This window comes from Pollicipes pollicipes, unplaced genomic scaffold (genome assembly GCF_011947565.3).
Source record: "Pollicipes pollicipes isolate AB1234 unplaced genomic scaffold, Ppol_2.1 Scaffold_4295;HRSCAF=5057_pilon_pilon_pilon, whole genome shotgun sequence".
NCBI classification, from domain to species: domain Eukaryota; kingdom Metazoa; phylum Arthropoda; class Thecostraca; order Pollicipedomorpha; family Pollicipedidae; genus Pollicipes; species Pollicipes pollicipes.
Genome location: NW_023596461.1, coordinates 28,425,990 through 28,446,242, shown reverse-complemented (window position 1 = coordinate 28,446,242; position 20,253 = coordinate 28,425,990). Strand labels below are relative to the sequence as shown.

Genomic DNA, 20,253 nt, shown 5'->3' with positions numbered 1-20,253 from the left:
TTATGTAAATGCGCCTTGTGTTACCCGTGTGACGCATACACTTACAGGTTGTCTGTGAGGCTGTGACAAAAGTATCTCCGCACAGGATGTTAGCCAGCTTAGCGTCGGATTTTCCCTCTTGCCAGTGGAGGCTTCATGGAAAAGGTGGGGGTCGCCTTAATCGCCACTCAGAGCCGCCTCAATCCCCGGTCAGGGCCGCCGCAGTCCCTGACCGGATTCGCCTCAGTCCCTGGTCGGGGCCCGCCTCAGTCCTCATCCAGGGTCGCCTCCGTCTTTGGCCAGGGTCGCCTCAGTCCTCATCCAGGGCCACCTCCGTCTCTGTCCAGTGTCACCTCCGTCTCTGGCCAGAGTCGCCTCAGTCCCAGTCAGGGTCGCCTCAGTCCCTGGTGAGGTCCGCCTAAGTCCCCAGCAAGGGCCGCCTTAACTCTGGTCAGAGTCACCTCAGTCCCAGTCAGGTCGCCTGAGTCTCTGGCCAGGGGCACCCCAGTCTCTGGCCAAAGTCGCCTCAGTCCATGGTCGGGGTCGCCTGAGTCTCTGGCTAGGGTCACCCCAGTCTCTGGTCGAAGCCGCCTCAGTTTCTGGTCAGGGTCTGGTCTGGCTCAGTCTCTGGCCAGGGCCGCACGAAATGACTTGGGTCGGCCAGCGAAGTCGCGGCACCGTTCACCACAAAGATGGCGGCGGCTAGGGCGCGACGCGCGGACTGCCAGAGATCGGGCCGCTCTGGCTGCTCGCTGACCTGCAGCAGCGTCTCTACCACGTCTGGGAACAGCACGCCGTTGTACTCGTGGTCCGGGTCTGTGCCGAACACGGCGTTCCTGCCAACTCGGAGGCAGGCGTCAGCTGCCTCGACACAGGGTCATGTCGAAAGCCGCATGCTTGACACATTGATACGGTGACGTTACCCGGGGGGCTGTCGTCAGGAGGTGACGTAATAACTGAGACTAGGCTAAGGCAGTGACGTCGATCAAGGGAGACGGGTGGTGACGTCATTCACTGGAACGGTCTAAGACGCTGACGTCATTGGCGGGACTGGCCCCAGGCGCTGACGTCATCCACGCTGACACTAACTGGTGCTGACTGAGCCATGGTAGAAAACAACGTGCGTCAATGAGGCATATAACGGTTACGAGATAACTTATCGAAACGCATGGAATTATCGGTTCCCGTGTGGAAGTGTGGTACAGCATCGCTTAGCTCACCGGTTTTGTTCATCGACCAGAAGACCGTTTGGATCGACAAATGATCTCTCGACGCCGACCATCTGATCGTTGATCTGTCGAAGCTCCAGATCACTGGAACACGTGAAGGTGAGCTGTGAATTGCCAGGGGAACATGTTTAAATCCGATTAGGTGTAAATGAACATAATATTTTACGAGCGAATCTTCCGAATAATCTGCAAAAACATTGTCGCTGAGCCTGAACACCAGTGGTACACCGTTCGGAGGGAGTTAAAAGCGCACATGCATTCACCTTTCCCATCTTCACTCGACGTCATCAAGTGGTGCAGACAGTGAAGGGAGGGGGGTACAGCGGCATCTGCCCCCCCCCCCCCGCCCGCCCCTTTAGGTCTCGAGGGGTCCTCGAGACTGGCGACTGAGAGCCCGGTTTCTGGGCCTGAGGGGCTGGCCGGAGGTCGTATTAAGGGTGATAGCCCTGCGGGCCGGGCTCCCAAATTTAAATCAGAGGCCCCTTTGCGCTGATTACGCTCTTCCCCCTGAGTAGGTGAGGCCCACTTTGTCGACCAGGCATTATCAGTACCGAACTGTCGGTTCCGATTCATTCTGGGCCTGAAGGCCCATTTCCCAAGCAGGGATAAGGATAGGACCCATGATTTACATTGACCGTTGTCGCTCAGTAGGTGAGAGATATCCCGTATCGGCCAAGGCCCACAGTGCCTCACAGACGGCCCTATGCTGAAAAGAAACCTGATCGGACCAGGGACAGTGTTTGGAGAGTCCTAGAGGCCCCTCAGTATGGACGATTCAGGGCCTAATTTGGAAGCTGAAGAGTCAAAAAGGCTGGCTGTAGGCCTCATTAAGGGTTCCGGTCCGTTTGGGCCGGGACCACATTTACGCCATTTACGAATCACGTAACTTGTTCAGTGCATTATGGATCGTGTAAACGACACCATCTGTTATGTCAGTGTCATATGGCAAGCAGCTTCTTTCATAACCAATGCATTATGAATAATAACGCGCATTGGTTCCGAAAATAAGTATGAATACCAAGATTTGCTTTCAATGGTCAATCTCAGCCATAAAACTTTAAAAAGCAGATCGTTTCCATTCAACATTTTGACCGAACGGCGGAATGCAATACACGTAGCCCTCAAAAAACGCCGTCGGATGCACCTACCTATAATCGGTGCGTGAGATGATCTTCTTGTGAAACCGCTGTGCTGCAGTCACGTACCGCTGCACGGCCCGCTCCAGACCGCCTATGAACACGCCGAGACATCAATCACTGGCTGGACAGGAACATTCCCCACTGACCGCATAGACAGGTCAGTTGCTGGCTGGGCCACCATCAGCCACTGGCTGGGCAGACAAACCATTTAATGGTCCGGCCGCACATCAGTCACTGGCCGGACAGACAGACCAGTCGCTGGCCGGGAAACACATCAGCCACTGGGTTGACGGACAGAGGCCGGACCTCTGGTTGCCTGTTTTGTACCTATCAACGATACAACTGAGCCAGCAGTGTCAACACCCCACACCCTGAAGCTCCGACAACCCAGCTTACCCGAGTTCGACGGCATGATTCACTCATCACCGGTCGCTGGCTGCGGGCAGGCTCAGCCAGCGTTACCCACCGAGCGACACGTTGTGCCGGTCCATCAGCTGGCCGTAGCTCCGTCTGATGTGGTCAAGGCCCAGCCGGAGAGGCTTCTCCACGTCGCGCACGTCTATGGGCAGCAGCGGCTGCTGGGCCAGGCGCTGGGCCAGCACGGCCCACAGCCGCCCCAGCGCCTGGTGATACACGAACTCGGGGTCCAGGTGCGCCATGGCCGAGAACGTCTCGTACACGGTGTGGTAGAGCGGGAAGTCGTTCCAGCTCCAGCGTGCCTGTCCATGCGGGTCGGAGCCGCGGGTGAGTGGTCGCTCGGCCCACGCTCCCACTCTGCCCGGCCCAGGTCTCCGGCCATGCAGCGCATGCTGCCGAGGTAGTTTGCACATCTGGCCGACGCCGACGCAAACACAGCGGTGCTGGTGAGCTGACATCATAACTGACATCTGGATTCCACCTGACATCGAAATACATGCTGGTTATTAAGCCCAGTTGTGATTATGCCATGGCGTGCTGGAACAAGTGTGCTCACACTAGTCCTCATCCACCGAAAAATGTCCAAGGACCAAGGGGATTTAAAGGGCAGAAAACCTAACTAAACGCAATGTTATCTGATGTCCATATCAGAAACACAATATCAAGCAATTTGGGGTTTTATGCCAACCAAAGACATTTTCTGTGTGTTGGTTCCAACAAGAAACAATAAACATCTTACATTCATGTTCCGGGCGGCGCAATGTAAGACAGTAAACCTGTCATATGTAAACCAATGGCGTTAGCTCAATGCACCACAACCCTATGTGATAATGCGATATCACAAAAACATGCCGTGTATGTGCTACACGCATTTAACGAATGCTGTCCACCGAAAACTGCCAAGCAAGCTACTACCAATATGCTTAATTCCGACAATGTACAAACTCGAGCGTTTACTCGGGATTCCGAAACGTGTTAAGCCTTTCAGTTTAATAGTCCACGGTGAAAACGGCTGCCTTGCAGCCGTCCCGCCTCACAGTACGTACCGCAATTAACAGACGCCTTTGATTATTACTCATACTGCATCTGACGCCCAGCTCCATTTGCAAGTGCTTCGCGAGCCGCACATCGGGCTTACAAAGTCGATTTCCCACATCATGTAGACGATGGGCGTGCCGAGCATCTGGTAGAAGGACCAGTGCTCGCTGGGCGAGCCGAGGCTGTAGCTGAAGAGATTGCCCTTCTCGCGGCCACGCCAGTGGTCGTACAGCGTGCTGAAGCCGAGAGCCGGCTCCGGGGCGGTCACCTGCGGCACGGCCGGTACCGGGTCACTTACCGGACAACAGCCCCGACTTACCGGAACAGCGAGCGCGGATCTGGGGCGACTGCGGGATCTGACAACAGGTCGGCTCCATCACGCCACATCTGCAGCTTGTACCTGACATCCTGACACCAAGTCCGGTCCGCCACTCGGTGTCAGCAGCCTGGACTATCCCGGTCGGTGCCACTCAATGCCAACGACTGGTAGCCGCAGAGAAAACGCGTCGGTTATGTCTCCGTTTGTTGGTTTCGCGACAGTTGCAATCAGTTGGACGTACAGCTTTCAGTCGCTCTTTTCTCACCAGGTCCTGTAGTAATGTGCGTAAGGTGTTGCATCGTTGTTGCGGATCCGCATGCATGGTTAATACGTATGTCGTTGTCGTATCAAGTCGCGCGATTGCCGTGACGCATAAATTAACGGCAGCTGTCACGTGACCTTATCACCCAGGCCGTGCATTCCTTAAATAGTGGACGCTCCCGTCCCACGAAGCAGCCGCCAGCAGTGACAGACGGTAAAACCCCGACAGGAATGGCTGGCAGCCGAGAAGGAACGGGTTTTATCTAGCCATTTATCTCGGCCTATCAGCGAGCGCTCTCGCTCAGCGTGAAACGAACAGGGCTACCTGCGACGCACCTCCGAGCGAACCAGCACACTATCAGCATACAAAGACGTGTGCACAGCGCTGGCGCGTCGCCCGCTGGCGCCGCGCAAGAACGAGCGGCGCAGCAAGGAGGTGCTGCTCATTATTTGGGATCAGAAACGGATCTAGATGGTCTGGAGGCTATATTTGGTTCGAACCATTTGCCCATACTAATACCTTCATCACCTAGATAGGCTTAGCATTATGCACATTTCACAATCCAATCTCTTGTTCAGTGCCAAGACAAGCCTGCCACCTTCCAAAAAGCAGATGTAGATCATGTTGATCTTACACATGGTTGGAGCTAAAACCCTGAGAAAAAAATCGACTATATGTCTCAGTCGCCATTTTGACATTGCTTGCTTATTGCCTTGCTCCTCCCTAATTTAAGCATGAATTAAAGCTGCAAGAAAAAAACATGCTTTAGCTACATATTTCAACCTTTTGAACATTTAGGTGGTTTTAATCATTTGAGCATGAATAATTTAACATGCGCCCGGGTGGTCGGCTAGATACCCTTCGCTCGGATGGGGGGGAAGTCAATTGACCCCTCCCCCCTGAAATCTCGAGAACTATGAGAGCTAGAGACACCAAATTCACAGGGCATCTTGACCTGTACGTGAACTAAGTTAGGTCAAGTTTGACCTTCCTAGGTCATTACCTTCGGGTCAAATGAGGTCAAACACTATGACTTTCTATAAGCAAAAGGTCACATGCACATTTAAGGTAAGTAATCTTGTTTGGCCTTTTGAAGGTCATGGTGACCAAAGTCATACAAGACTGGTCTGAGTATTGCATTGAATAAGCGACAAGTCCAAGGCTAGACAGCATGCTACTAAAGACCAAATGTTGACATGGGTCACTTTAGGCTAATCACTTATTCTGACCTTTAAGAAGTCCATGGAAGATGCAGAGTGCGGTTCGTGCTATTAATTAGTCCGAAATGAGCAACTAGAAACTATCCCATTCAGTGAGCCTTAGAGTAATAAAACAGGGTTGGCATTGACCTTGGTCTGACACTTAAACCTGACCTTAGGTCAATGCAATCTGCTCACTCAGTTCTTGCACCTATCTAAGAAAGCATTGCAGAAACGTATGGCTTCGTCTAATAGTCCTTTGTTGTACCAGATTAAGCGGTTCCCTTGAATTGACCTCGCTAAAAGCCATGGCCTGACTTTGACCTGCCATAGGTCAGCGGACCTTATCGAGTACATTCAATTTTTTTCACCGAGCGATCCCCTATTTGCCTACAGCTGTACCAAATTTGGGGGCGGCTATGGCCGCGCCGTTTGGAACCATTTTGGAAAAACCTTCGGGGGGTGAATTTTGACACCCCCCACCCGAGCGCGAGTTAGTAAAGGATTTTATCATGCAAATAAAGCTACCCTTATGCTTAAATGTTTTCTTCTGATAATTTGAACATGTTTTTATCAGTCCCGGCTCCATCTCCAAACCACCTAAGATGTGATTCGGCCAACCATAAGATAAATTATCTCTCTGTACATCGATGCACATAACATGGATATAACTTTTAAATAGTCTCCAGTAAAACTGCATTTCTGGTGTTCCCTGTAGCCTTTTGCCCTGCTTTCGGTCACAAGCAATGATGCGAACAACATAAAGTGACAAAACTGTGTAAAAAGGAGTCACAAACATTTATTTGGCTTGCTGGTGAATCACCACTTGAGATAATGATCCATGTCCACTTAATGTATGCTTGAAGTGACGAGTTCCATTGTTCCACCGTTTACGAACAGCGGTGATCTTGATAAGCTACCCACTACAAGACCATCGGCTGGAGTGAAATAACGTTGTGCTCCTTGTTTCGCAGGCTGTTTTTATCTGTTTGAGAACATCTACACTCATTTTTTAGAGCAAGTGCCCACTGTCTTAATGCAAAGGATTAACTCCAAAATCTGACATCGAGTTCGACGGTTTTTCTGGGTTCGTTACCGTTCACTCAGCTTTCTCAGGTGGATGAAACAAACCCGGGCGCCAGCCCGTTCGTCGCTACATTCCGCCATTTGCACGGAACGCAGGAGGAACATCGCAAGGCTGGGTCCCAATCCATCCTCACTGTGGGTCACAGTCGCTGTCAGCTTGGTGCCGATGGCACGTGTAACACCGGCAGCACCGAGGTGCTCGATATTCTGGACGAATTCCGGCCGGGGCTGTCTTCGTGGTCGCCAACGCAGTTTGCTATTCCACCGTGTTCGTCGTCCGAGGGGCATTGGACAGAGCAGGCTGCAGCACCTGCTAAGAGGCACTGGTGAGCCGCCTGGAGCACGACGGCCCCCACGTCCTTAAGTCACCGTCTGTGACTGAAAAATCGCAGTGGGCTGATGAATCTCTCCGCAGCAGCAGTCAAAAGGTGGTCCTGAGTGGTGAGCAGGAGCTCAGTCGCTAGATTGTGCAGCTGGACGCGGTTTGCTATGCAGTGCCCTAGTGGATGCTGAGGAGCGCGGTTTTGGGAAAGCACCGCAACGAGCTGATCAGGATTCTGATGATCACCTACCGACGGCTGTGTCTTCATCACCAGGCGAAGTTGCACAATGCACGCCTGCAGTGGAATAGGGATCCACATAAAAATGACTGAAGCAGTGCTGTTTAGGGGACAATAGACTTCCTGTAAACTCTGATATCCTATCTTCCTTTGTCGGGTGACATAACTAGCAAATACTCCTTTTCCCTGCTATTTGATTAGGCTCCTTTTATGCGTGAGCTGGGCTTTCGTAGGAAGAAATGGCAATATTTTGATGCGCAGTGTTAAAGTAAATCAATTTTTTTTGACGTTTCATCAATGTTTCGTACCAGTTATCTGTATAGTTGTTCGTAACTTACTTCAGTTTTACTGTCAGTTCCCAGAAAAGTGTGCGTGAATCTCAAACATTATTCTGAGAAGATGTTTGTGGCGTCTCGTGACGGTCTGGTTCGTTGGATATTCTTTTTCCTGTTATTTCTCCGATAATCGTTGTTGTGCAAGTAGCTAGCTGGCCTTGGGTGCTCATAACGATGATTAGAAACTGGTTGAAAAGTCCCTGACCTGGCCGGGTGCCTGCTCAAGCGCTTAATTTATCTGAGCGTGGCAGGTACTTGTGCTCTTCATCTGTCTGTGAGGACCGTGAAAGTGGCGAAGGCAGCGGTAGGCAATATCACGCCCCGCACGATGCAGATTCGGCAACGACTTGTACGTCGGCGCCACACTCGCGGCTGCCGACCTGTGGACACCGGCAGCATCACAGCGACAACAGATGTGCCAACGTCCACTCCCCCCCCCCCCTCCCCCACAGCAGTATCGAATATTGCACCCCTGGAAACCCGCTACGGAATCCGCACAACGGCGGGTGAACCCTACAGCACTTGTCCCACGAGCGCCAGGAGGAACGGTAGTCCCGCCGACGCTTGGCGTGAGCGCGGCGGAGCCATCTGGGCCAGCGGCAGGGCAGTGGCGATCGTCATCAGGGGTGGGCCCACGCTCCACAGGTTTTCCGAACGGATGTTGCCGCACACATCGGATACAACTGCAGCCGCCTCCCGCGGAATTCTAGAGTAGACAGATAAACAACAAGATAGCGGTTCCACCATCGCTCAGTATGAGCACGGCGGACCTTCCCTGCAGGCAGCGGTTGTGGAGGTCGGCGGCGGGGATTTCTCCATACAGATAACTCATTGATGAGTCGAATACAAGACATAGATGACTCAGGATCGTTGACATATCGCCTTATCTTGTTATGGCCTTATCGCAGCGTCCATCCAACAAACTGTCGGCGGCTATACCTTCAAAACCACTTCCATCTTTAATCTTTGCTTCCGCGATATTGCACAGCGATTTTCTCGCGCCATAGTTTGCGCCGGCCTTGCCAAAGCGAGTCTATGTTTCTGGTCTCGACGAACATGCGGACGGCTCCACCTACCAACAAGCGGACCACTCCATTCACCTGTCCTTTCTAGTCCGCATATCTAGGACCAGAACAATAACTGTGCCCCGTTTCCGCCGTAAAGCAAAAGCTATTGAAGCACACGACACACTTCTGGAAGACACGGAGTTCTTAGGCCTTGGGTCCATCCAACAAGCTGTCGGCTGCTTTAACACTATTCTCGGTAAATGGCTGTGGATGGTGCTGTTCGGCCGGCGGACGGACGCCGGCAGGCAGGAGTGGTTCTGCGGCGGCGTCCTCATCACCGACCGACAAGTGCTCACGGCCGCCACTGCCTGCGGCCCGAGCAGGCCGCCACTGCGGTCACCCGCATCTGCGATGATGACCTCACAGCCTTCGGAGACGTCGGCCACCATGAACGCCACATCGCCAGCATCGTGCGGCACCCACAGTACCGTGCCTCAATAATAATGCATCCGGTTTCCTGTTTTGCTCATCTGTATGTTGTCAGCAGTTAAACGGCGGAGGTGGAGTACTGTTGTTAAGGGCGAACCACCGTTTACCTGGAGACGGCCGTTCTTGGTGTCTGGTCGGACCTACCATCCGCCAGTACGTCGGTCACCACCTTTAGCCTAGCCCTGTGGCTCGCAAGTGTGTGTTGATGTCGGGTGCACAGGAGTAATGACGAGCCGAGTCGTGCGTGTAATGTCATCTGGCTCGTGTGCTGGCCAATGAGCTGTTCGTTATAAATTGGCTCTGGTGAGGAGGCATGATAGCGGCAGCAGGCGACGCAGAACATCAACGATCGCAGCGCGCGGACCTTTCTCCCTTTTTTGAATTTTCTGCGGTAGAGGAGGGAGCTGGCGACCACGTGACCTAGTTAGAAGACAAGGGGTTTGAGACTCGTTTTCAAGGTCGAACATATGCGCGGTGTATTTATTTCCGTACCCGTTTGAGGTAAAAGATGGCGGATGTGGTATCATAATTCAATATGCAAACTCTGTCGCCGAATCACAACTTTACAAGGCTTTTGGGGCTGTGACATGCATTCTGTGCGACTGTTTAGTCCTTGGGATTAGTCAAGTATAACTTATTTTGCATGAAACCATTGATATTGATTGTGATAGACGAAAAAACGGATGCCGAAGCCAATTTCTTTGCGTGTGGGACACAAGAGCGATTGTGATGCAATATGATACTTCCATTGTTGCTGGCACAAATTGGTGCGAATCGTAATATGTACTGTGCGTAAAGGTCAATTTGTAGGAACAATGTTCAACGGATCGGTTTTGTCCAACGTCAGGTTTAATAAGCAACAAAACCGATGGAAGGGTGAAAAATGTCCGTCGCTGACTTCATGCCAAATTTGGGTTACTGAGTATATATGTAGCACAAGAGATATGCTGCAGCCCACAACGCTGGGGTTTTGATAGCAAACGTGCTGTGAAGCTTGCTGTGCACTCTATTCGAAGAGGGTTTTCTTATATAACCAACAATTTATTTTTCTCGGAAGGACGTTTCCAACTCAAGACAAAGCGCTGGTCGCGCTCTCTTAAGGCGGCCACACTGTTCACAAGCCTTTGTCTTAAAACTCCTTCCAGTAAGCAGCATGCGTGCTAAGGAACTTGTGTCAGTCGTGATGCCACTATTACATGCAAGAACCTTCTATCACTCTACACAAAACAATGTCCATTAACTCTCGGCCGCAGGTACCAGGCCATGAAATTATCATTATCATTGTTTGTGGTTTTCTGCCTCGGACTACCACCAATGATTGAAAAATAAATAATTCAATGAATAATTGAGGGTGAATAAAAAAATAATTTCATCGATCAATCAGGCTGCTTTACTAACAGATTGTTTAGTGAACAGCAATATATTCTACGTTTCTCACATAACTGCACCTGTACGCCAGCGTGCAATTGACATGGCAATGGTAGTACAATGCAGCGCAATGGACAAACGATAGTGCAAAATGCAATGAATGCTTCTTCTAAGGCAAAGCTAGTATCCGAACGAAATAAAATATATTTGGAACCCAAAGACGTAACATATGGAGGGTAGATCAGGGAGACATCAGGTTTTGGGGGCAGCGAGGGCAGCCCTGTCGCATCAGACCCCACAACCATCCCACCAATCGCTTTTTGACAGTGACACCAAAAGATAGAGGGAAGTGAAAAATAGAAAGACAGTTTCGAAGATGACGCATCTGAGAGGAAGCGAACAGCATCGCGCCATCCGGTTATAAGTTGTGTTTCAACAATGGCATGAGTTCCAACCACACCACTTGCAAACATCACGCTATTGTGTATGCATGCATTATTGCCATGGCTTCCATAGACATCAACTGCCACACAGCGCAATCAGCTAGGCCGTGCATTTGCTGGACGTCCCCGTTCGACGACGCAAACGTCCGCAGTGCCAGGCGGTAAATCCCGACTGAAATGGATGGCGGCAGAGGCGAATCGGTACTTATCCAGCCATTATTCACACGGCCGATCAGCCAGTGACCTCACTCAGGATAAAACGGACGAGCCTAACAGCAGTGCAGCTCCGAGTCAACCAGCGGACTATCGGCATACAAAATACGTGTGCACAGCACTGGCGGCGCACGCTGGTGCCGCGCCAGACCGAGCGGCGCGGCAGGGAGGCGCTGGAGCCACTCAGACGGCCCCGCTGCGCCAGGCCAGGCGACGGCGAGAGGAGGTGACAGCGGTCGTGCGAGAGGTGGCGCCGCAGCTCGCGCTAACATGGAGCACTGGTCGTGTCACGTGACCTTGCTGTTTGCGCTGCTCAGCGCCGTAACAGCAGTCGAGTTTTTGGACCGGACTGGACGCTGCAGTGGTGAGAACCAACAGTGCACACCAATCCTCGACTGCGCGACCCACAAGACCAGAGCGGACATCCTGAACAAGCCAACGACGCCCTGTGGCTTTTCGGGCAGGACGCCGCTCATCTGTTGCGAGTCTATTGAAGCCACCACGCCGAAGCCTATAATCCCAACACAGCTGCTGCCGGACGAGTGTGGAAACCCTAACAGAACAATCACCGCCTTCATCCGTTTCCGCCGTGACACGACAGTCATTGAAAAACATGACCCACTTCTAGATATTACGGAGTTCTTAACACCCCAACAAGCTGTCGGCGGCTTCGACGCCATACTCGGCAAGTGGCCGTGGATGGTGCTGTTCGGCCGGCGGACGGACGCCGGCAGGCAGGAGTGGTTTTGCGGCGGCGGCCTCATCACCGACCAACACGTGCTCACGGCCGCCCACTGCCTGCGGCCCGAGCAGGCCGCCACCGTGGTCGCCCGCATCGGTGATCATGATCTCACCGTCTTTGACGACGTCATTTACCAGGAGCGTAACATCACCAGCATCGTGCAGCACCCGCAGCACCACGCCTCGCATAACGACCTGGCGGTGGTGCGGCTGCTGTCGCCGGTGCAGCTGACGGATGCCGTGCGGCCCATCTGCCTGCCGCCGGCCGGCTCCCAGCATCCACGGCCAGGACGTTGAGATGGCCGGCTGGGGCCTGGTCGAGTTCGGCGGCGAGACGGCCGACGTGCTGCAGGAGGTTGCCGCTGCGCGTGGTCGACGAGGACGCCTGTGAAGACGCCTACCGCCAGGCGCCCGCGTTCAACATGACATTTCCCGGCGGCTTTCAGGGCACCAAGATCTGTGCGGGCAGCCGCGACGACAAGCCACGGGACGCGTGTCGGGGAGACTCGGGGGGGTCCACTGATGGTCCAGCTTCCCGACGGCTCCTACCAGCTCATTGGCATCGTCTCCACCGGTGTCGGCTGTGGCAACCCCGATTTTCCGGGCATTTACACCAAGGTGTCTTCCTACATTGACTGGATCCTCGGCAATCTTATTGAGTAGTGTGCCACTACTGGCTGCGGCATTGTGTGCTAAGCCTTTATCTTTTTGGTGCACCAATGTGTCGAACCGTATGCCCAGGGTCTACTTAATGGTATGAACAACATACTGGTGATTTCTGGCATACTGGTGGTTGTGTAGAATTCGAAATGACTCAAACCTGGCTGATATCAAGCTTGCTTCAACTTTCAAATGTTTGTGTGATACACGATGATCAACGGAGACGCATTTTCTACATCGCGCGGAGTTTAATAGCTGAGGACATAAAAGAGGAAGTCGGAACTACACAAAATAGCATGATATGCAACAACATTTGAGAGTAACGTAACGTTATGCAAACTCCTCTTTTCCTCGGTGCGTTAGGTCACAACCCATCAAGATCCATTTTCCTATCTATGTGCGACGTAATTCATTGACGATCCTTTGCACGCGGCGGTACATAATCCAAGCGAATCACGCAGACTGTGAGATGGTACAGCCGTTTTGACCTGGGAATGTTTTCATCACTTGAGATAAGAGGAAACAACCTTCACAAGAGCTCGCAGGTTTTGAGCAACATCCGCAGTGCACGCTTTAACACAAAGAAGGCAGTCTAATGAGACGACTCTATGCATTTCAAAAACATGTGGGTTCATTACTTATTCATTTAAACGAAGCGTCTGGCTGTACCCATACTATAATGCAGAGATGACCGCGATGCCCCGACACCGTGTAGATTGCACGCGTCAGCTTTACCATGTGCTGAAATGTAAGAGCTGGTGGTCAGCTGCAGTGTGGTAGAGGGCGTGAGGTTCGCGGTTAATTATTGTAGAGGCGCTGATGTCGCTGTTTAGTCCTGTCTTGCAGCTCACAACCGATGTGCTGTAACATTGTGACTGCGAATGTGAATAACCTTGCAGTGATGTGCTCTCTTGATTTGTTTGATGATGATTAAAGCTAAAACCTGTCATAAGATTGGTGAATTTTGTGGGTTCGTATGCAAAATATAGCGTTAGATTTCGTGACTAAGTTGGTTGTGTTGTCATGATGACGGTCACGGTGTTTGTTGGCTGTGCTCGTAGCTACCTGATTTGACCACAGTGACATTGGCGGGAAGAGGTCTGTGCTTTCTAAACATGGTGCAGAAACCCGGGGACTCTGAAAAGGAGGAAATCGGCGCTGAAGGACCCCTCCATACGTCATTTGATACTATTTTAGGGTATCAGATGACGTGTGGAGGATGACGATGCTCTTTTTGGTAAGAAGGGGTGCAGGCGGCACACCGCTTAATAAAGGGCTCCCGATGAAAAGGCACTCTGAAAAGTCATCCGATTTGGCACGTTTTATTCTGAGGGGCACCAGCTTTCTTCATTTGTCATCATCATGTCGACGAATGCGTTCGTTGAGAGACCCAGTAGAATGAACACCTAAGAGAACTGTTAGCTTTCGCGGACAGGGAGTTCCGTAAGTAGAAGGCTAGGGAACCATTGACTTTCCCGGTCAAGGGCTGAAGAGCATGTCCGCATGTTCCACCCCGCCATCCGGGGTACTTGCCAGCTACTATTTTGGAGGCACGGTGGCTGGGCACCCTGGTCGATCAGGAGGGCCGCAGAGGCATGCATCATGCATCAGTCTCCTCCCTGACGTGGAAGGCCCTCAGACCAGAGCATTTGACTCCGGATAGACGCAGGGAGCCTCATTGACGTTAAGGGATCGCTTACCGACACGGGAGTCCAGTAAGTGGCGGCTGGCTCCAATTCGGTTTATCAGGCGCTGGACCGAAATGGTGCGAAGGACCCGAGGCCATGTTCGCTCTCGGGCCCGTGTCTGACACAGAGTCTTTTCATTGTCTCATTATAAACCTTTTCATTGTCATGTATCTCATCTCCTTTCAGTATTAGCGGGCCCGGTCATCTTAAGAGGCTGCCTGACATTCCGGGCTATGTTCCTGTCTCTATTCAGAAAACGGGGCCATGATCGACTCGGGGCCCTTGCTAACGCAGGGTCTCCTGTTAGGCGTACTGTAGCCCCCTGACCAACACAACGGTCTCTGATTGCCTAGCTCTCCAGGCCCTCTAAACTGGCTCTTCATTAAGGATGGTAAAACCTGCCGACTTGATGGATAAAATCGGCGATAAAAATGTACATACCCACACAAAGCTTAGCGCCAAACATGTTTTCAGAAAACAAATTTTGGGTGACAGCCAAGAAAAAATACAGCACACTATGCAAAATATAACATGAGGTCTCTATGCAGATATAATGCCTTCATGGTAAAACATTTCGTCGCACGACACAAGCGAACTTTTCCGTAGACTTTACCGTGCTCTACGGCACCATGGTATCTTTCCTAGGTTTCGTTCCAACCTGCCGACAAAAATATCCTATGATTTTTAGTTGGTTGGCTGGACTCGGCAACAGGTCAGCGACATATTTTTAGTTGGTTGGCGGACTCGGCAACAGGTCGGCGACATATCAGTGTCTTTCCTATGGCCCGGCCAGTCTGCCGTTCGGCTAATTTTAGCAGCCGACCTTCAGTGTCCCGAACTAGACCATATAGAGTACTGCAAAAATCTAGATACGGAGATTCATCTGGCCGCAAGAGCATGTTTCAGTCATTGCAATGCGACCGATAAGCGTTGGGCGGTGACTTTCAATGCACTGCAGTTTGCAAGTGGCATTCGCATTGTAGTGTCATGAATACTAACTAGGGTTTAATTTTTGACCTTATTTATTTCGTTGGCGGTGCCGCGATTCAGCATCCTGTCCTCCGCGACGAGAGGCACTGACAGCTCAGGGTATGCCGGCGGGATGATCCAATCACGGTCATAGACGCAGGAACGCTTCAAAAAAGGGGGGCAAGCTCAGGGCGCACTACAGGATTTTTTGGATAGCAAGCGCGATGACCGGGGGGAGGGGTAGAGATGGAGGCTGCTACCGCTCTTTATTCAAAAGTTAGTGCTGCTATGCTGGATATGCATCTAGAGCTATTTCTCACTAGTGCGCAATCTTGCTTATTCGACTCATCTATGTCATTCGGCTAATAAGGCTATCCAGCTTCCCAAGATCATTCGTCCATTTCAACATAGACTTTCCTGGGGACGCGAAATTCCACGAAATTTCCATTCTACCTTCACAGGGTAGATGCCAAAATACGGCCTGGACATAGTCTGATGATAAACTTAAATGTGAGTCGATTTTCCACAGTGCGACAGATTTTTCATGCGCCTTCATTTCTCTGACTTATTTTTAAGAGATACGGCTTGGCGCAACATTATAAGTGGAAACGGATTCTTAAGCTTGAAACTGCCAAGAACAATGTGACGAAAGCCACAACATTGGAGATTCTCCTTTAACAGCAGGTCACAGCATGAAGCCCTCCTGTCATACATTCCTGGTCTGAGCCCTGCTCCCGTCCGCCGTCGCCGCCCACCGCCCGGGCCCGGCTGTCTCCCGCATGACTGATTGCGAACTGGTCGTATGGCTGCTTTGCTGCTTGTCTCTGGATCAGCATTGCTATTTTTGGTGTGTAAAACAAGTTCGACACTTGCAACAGCATCTTTTCCTGAATTATCTTCCCTTACGCCACACCACCCCAGAAAAAAAACCTCCGGGAATACTGCCCACCAATTAATGTAGACGACTTGATCTGTTTTTTGTGTGTAGGCAGAGGCGCTGCCAGCCTTGCTAAGGGGGAGCGCACGACTGGCAAATGCCCCACTTATGGAAACCCCCCAAAAATCCTCGGTCATGGCTTACTTTTTAACATGGGGTACGGTTTTCTTTGTTTCATTGCTATTTTTGCCTTGCAACCAGAACACAAAGCAGAAGCCAGCGCGAGATCAATTCGGTTTATTTTTGGAAGCAAATAAACTGCAGAAATGAGGCGTTGAACGACCGATGAAATAAATCGCCGATGACCTTGGATGGACTGTAGATGGATATATTTGATCGAAATTCGATGATGAAAATTTGATCGTAGATTGAGTGGTCAATAACGTGCATATGACCGCACCATGTTTGCCTGAAAATGTTTAACATTCAGTCATAATCGATAACTGACGCAATTTATGTCGCGTTATTTTTTGACATGCGTGCTCGCAGATCTTAGCAACGAAAACATCGATGCCAGGCGTTGCAGTCTTCGTAGGCCGAGCGGCGTTGACCAATCAGCTAATATTGAGCCGTGGCCAACAGGTGGACAACAATTATTACGCTTCTGAAAGAAGTATCTTTGAACGCTTCAGGAGATCAAATCTTACATTTAGAGGGCCGTCTGGGCGCATCGTTCACGTGTGCGATTTTTAGACCGATAATGAGAACGGATTGGCCCTTAAAGCACCGCGAAGTCGCGCTGAAATCTGGCGGTGAAACTGAAAGAGTAAGGGTAGAATCTCTATGGGTCGTGTTTCTGTAACTATCAATCTGTCCAGAAAACAGACTAACAAGGTTCTCGCCGTCTGGTGGCACTTGCAGTGGCCGACGCCGTTCGGTTTTACCGAATCTACATCCCAGGCCATCGCTGTCCTTGCTCTTGAGGCTGCGGACGGGCATGTTCAAACCTTTTGATGTAATTTTTTTACTAATCCATTCTAAAAAATGAACATTCCCAGACAAACATGGGATGACCATGTTTTTTTAAATTCATTTCGACCCACTCTTTCATCAATGAGAGCCCACTAATCAACAATAATGAGACCCCTTATTTCCTTCCGGGCAAAGAGTTCCTCGAGTAGAACACCAGGGGCATATTACTGGTTCCGATCAAGAGCTGAATGGCCATTCCATCCCAAGGCGAAGTGCTTTCTCGCTGTCGTTCTGGCGACACGGGGCGGGATCTCCTGGTCGATCCCGGGGCCATTAAAATGATATATCATATCATATCGTTCCTCTCCCTGACACGGGAGGTCCTCTGACTCGCGCAGTTGGCCCCGGATCAGCATAGGACCCCTCATTGATGCAACAACATGCCTGATCGCCGCAGGCCAGGTCGCAGGTGGTCTAAAAATTGTCACACAGACTACAGTGCTATGTTTTTCTGTTCTTCAGAAGTACTGAGAAATACTGAACGTATATTGTAGATGAAATGCTGTCTCAAATTTAAGCTGACGTGGCTAATTCAGGCTCTTCTTAAAATGTTCGAGATTCAGTCAGAATTGATTACTGATAAAAAAAACTACGCAATATGCTTTTGAATATGCGCGCTCGCAAGTTACAGCAACACCAGCCTCGAGGCCCGGCGCTGCAGTCTCCCTAGCCCGCGAGGCGCCGGCCTGTGGCTGTGGCATTACTAACACTGCTGGCCCCCCACCTTGAAAAGTGGGGAGGCCATGACCCCCTGCCCCCTCCCCCCTGTTCCTACACCCATGATCAAGGTAGAAATTGACCCGTGATTATCCAAACCGCCTTTTCAATGCACCAAAAAGGCTGTTGACTCGCTGAAGCGGTCACAAGCAGCCACCCTCCTTCCCTTTGAAAAGAATCGTGGGTTTGATGTTGAAGTCTGATGGCATTCCTCATGAAGCGGTAATAAGGGGAGGTGTTGATGGTTCTGAAATGCCAGTTTATGCCACTTGTGTTCTTGTCCTGCTTGAAAATAGTTACCAGTCACCTAGATCGTTATATCAGGGGTGTTCCTACTTTTGTACTCAGTTCCGGGCTCCAACCCTCCCACTAAGTTTGTGAATGAGCAGGCTAAGCTGGGAGGCATCCATATTTTGGGGGTACGTGGCATAATTTATTCAATGCTCACGATCCTACCGTCAAAAACCATGTCTCCGTTTCAGATGCAATTATTTCATTAATGTTTTCATAGCATTTAAATAATCATTCACAGTGCAACCTTTTGCCTACATGAATCTTGGTTGCTAGAAATTTATGATAGCCAGTGATGTAGGCCATGGGAAGGCAGTGAAAGTGAGAAGTGGGTTGGTGTGGCAAATGCGGACAATGATGAGGGGGGGGGGATTTACAGGTTTCATTGCCATCTCCCCCTTCAAGAGTTTTACTTCAAATAGCATGATATTCTATGGTATTGTGGCCCAACTGTCCTATGAGGTCAGTGAAAGGTTGGTATTTGGCTGTCTCTGAGGACAATGTTGGCTGTTGCATGACGATAGCACCACTTCTGTCACAGGAAAGATCTGAAAGTCATTCATTCTGCATTGTTCATTCATATGCATGTCTTCTTTGCACTTGTGAGCATGGTACCACGTGGATCCAAAAATAGTACACTTCATTACTCTTTTTGCTAGCAGCGAATTGTGAAATTGTCCTGATGGAACCATTAGCATAATCAATGTATGCATATACATACAGGTTGTGAAGGCTGACATTCCATCTTATACGCAGCTTACATTGATAGTAAAATCGATATAGTTTGTGTGATGGTGGCAAAATGACATGATTGACAATTTTTTATGCATGGTCAGGGGAGGTACCAACCCACGGAACATAGCCAATAAATAAAGTCCAGAGCAGATGGTTTTGGGCTGTAGTCATCTTTTTCTGATAGTTTTTTCACAGATTCCAGCTAGAAATGTTGGTTGGGGGTGGAAAAATCGGTTTTGAGGGGGCCCGACCAAACATAGATATCGTATAGTGTCCCAGAAATTAGCTTGAACCGATACTCCTGTATGATACATGACAAATATCATAGATAACCTTAGATGGGTATGCTACATGCATGTAAAAGACAATTTTGGCTCGCTGATTGAATTCTACCAATGTTTGGATGTTGGTAATGAAGTGCGTCACTCCGGTGTAGCAGTTGACGCTTTTATGATCAGAAATGCGGATTTTTAAACCAGGATATTTAAAATAGATAAAGAGGGATGACAGGAAGCAATTTGAACCCTTACCCCCATTCGCCACTTCTTTAACGCGGACAGACGAGGGGAGAGGGGATTCCTTAACAAACGAAGGTTTTTGCAAACGAAGAAAGGTAAAGCCTCGCAATAAAAAACAAACAAATAAACGGTCAGTTGCCCCTGTTGTTAACTGATCCCACTAGATCAAGTCGAAAGTCATATTTTCCTGATAACCAAACATTCGTTTGCATCTTCAGATATTCGGAGCAGCATGGTGACATGGAACATAAAGATGCGTGTCCCTTGTTTTATAAAGAGTGCAATGGCATGTAGTTTTATCTGTTTCGAGCCTAAATTTGAAATGTTGGGTTTCGTTGATGTATCAGCGCCAACGCTCCACGCGCGGTACGCAAAATCGTCGTTCGTCCCCGCCGCACCCGCTGGTCTTGAATCGTCCTGCAATGTTCGTAAAGAAAAACATCGTTAATCTGAAACCAGAATCGCTAGGGCAACTCCTTTGGTGTCCGCACGCGCGCAATGGACGCTCCAGAGGCTACCAAAGATTTGAGCGAGACTACACAATATACCGCATGGAAATCGTAGGGGGTCCGCATCGCTCCCTACCCCATCCTGTTAGGGCGAGTAACTTGTTCAGAAAGGGCTGGCCGCCCGATTTGAAGCTATTGACAAATTTCGATACAGTTTACTTGCTGGGGCACGGCGAAACACGCCCACCAGTCAAAACATGTCGCGCCAGGCTTGGAGCATGCCCAAGGTATAGTCGATAGTTTGATGACGGTTGAGATGGAACTCGAAACGCGCGCATGATTTTCATAAGGGGCATGACCTCTGGAGGCCGCCATATTTTGACGTCATTCCGAGTGTCGCTTGGCACTAGTTTGAAATCTGCCACCCACTCTGTTGTCCTAGCTATTAAGGTCCTTCGTTATTTTTTGGCAGTCGATGACAGCAAAACAACCA

At 50.4% G+C, this 20,253-nt stretch overlaps 1 protein-coding gene across 1 annotated transcript in view; it reads right to left on the bottom strand.

Annotated features, from left to right (window-relative positions):
• Positions 1-571: 571 nt before the first annotated feature.
• The window catches only part of LOC119097391 (glutamate carboxypeptidase 2), a gene marked incomplete in the record, with an annotated part of 45,879 nt that continues 26,197 nt past the window's right edge, over positions 572-20,253 (bottom strand). Inside the window, 6 exon segments of the mRNA XM_037220435.1 lie at positions 572-815; positions 1,200-1,292; positions 2,357-2,438; positions 2,814-2,922; positions 2,987-3,066; positions 3,903-4,070. Of these exon segments, the coding sequence (XP_037076330.1) occupies positions 572-815; positions 1,200-1,292; positions 2,357-2,438; positions 2,814-2,922; positions 2,987-3,066; positions 3,903-4,070 (776 nt within the window).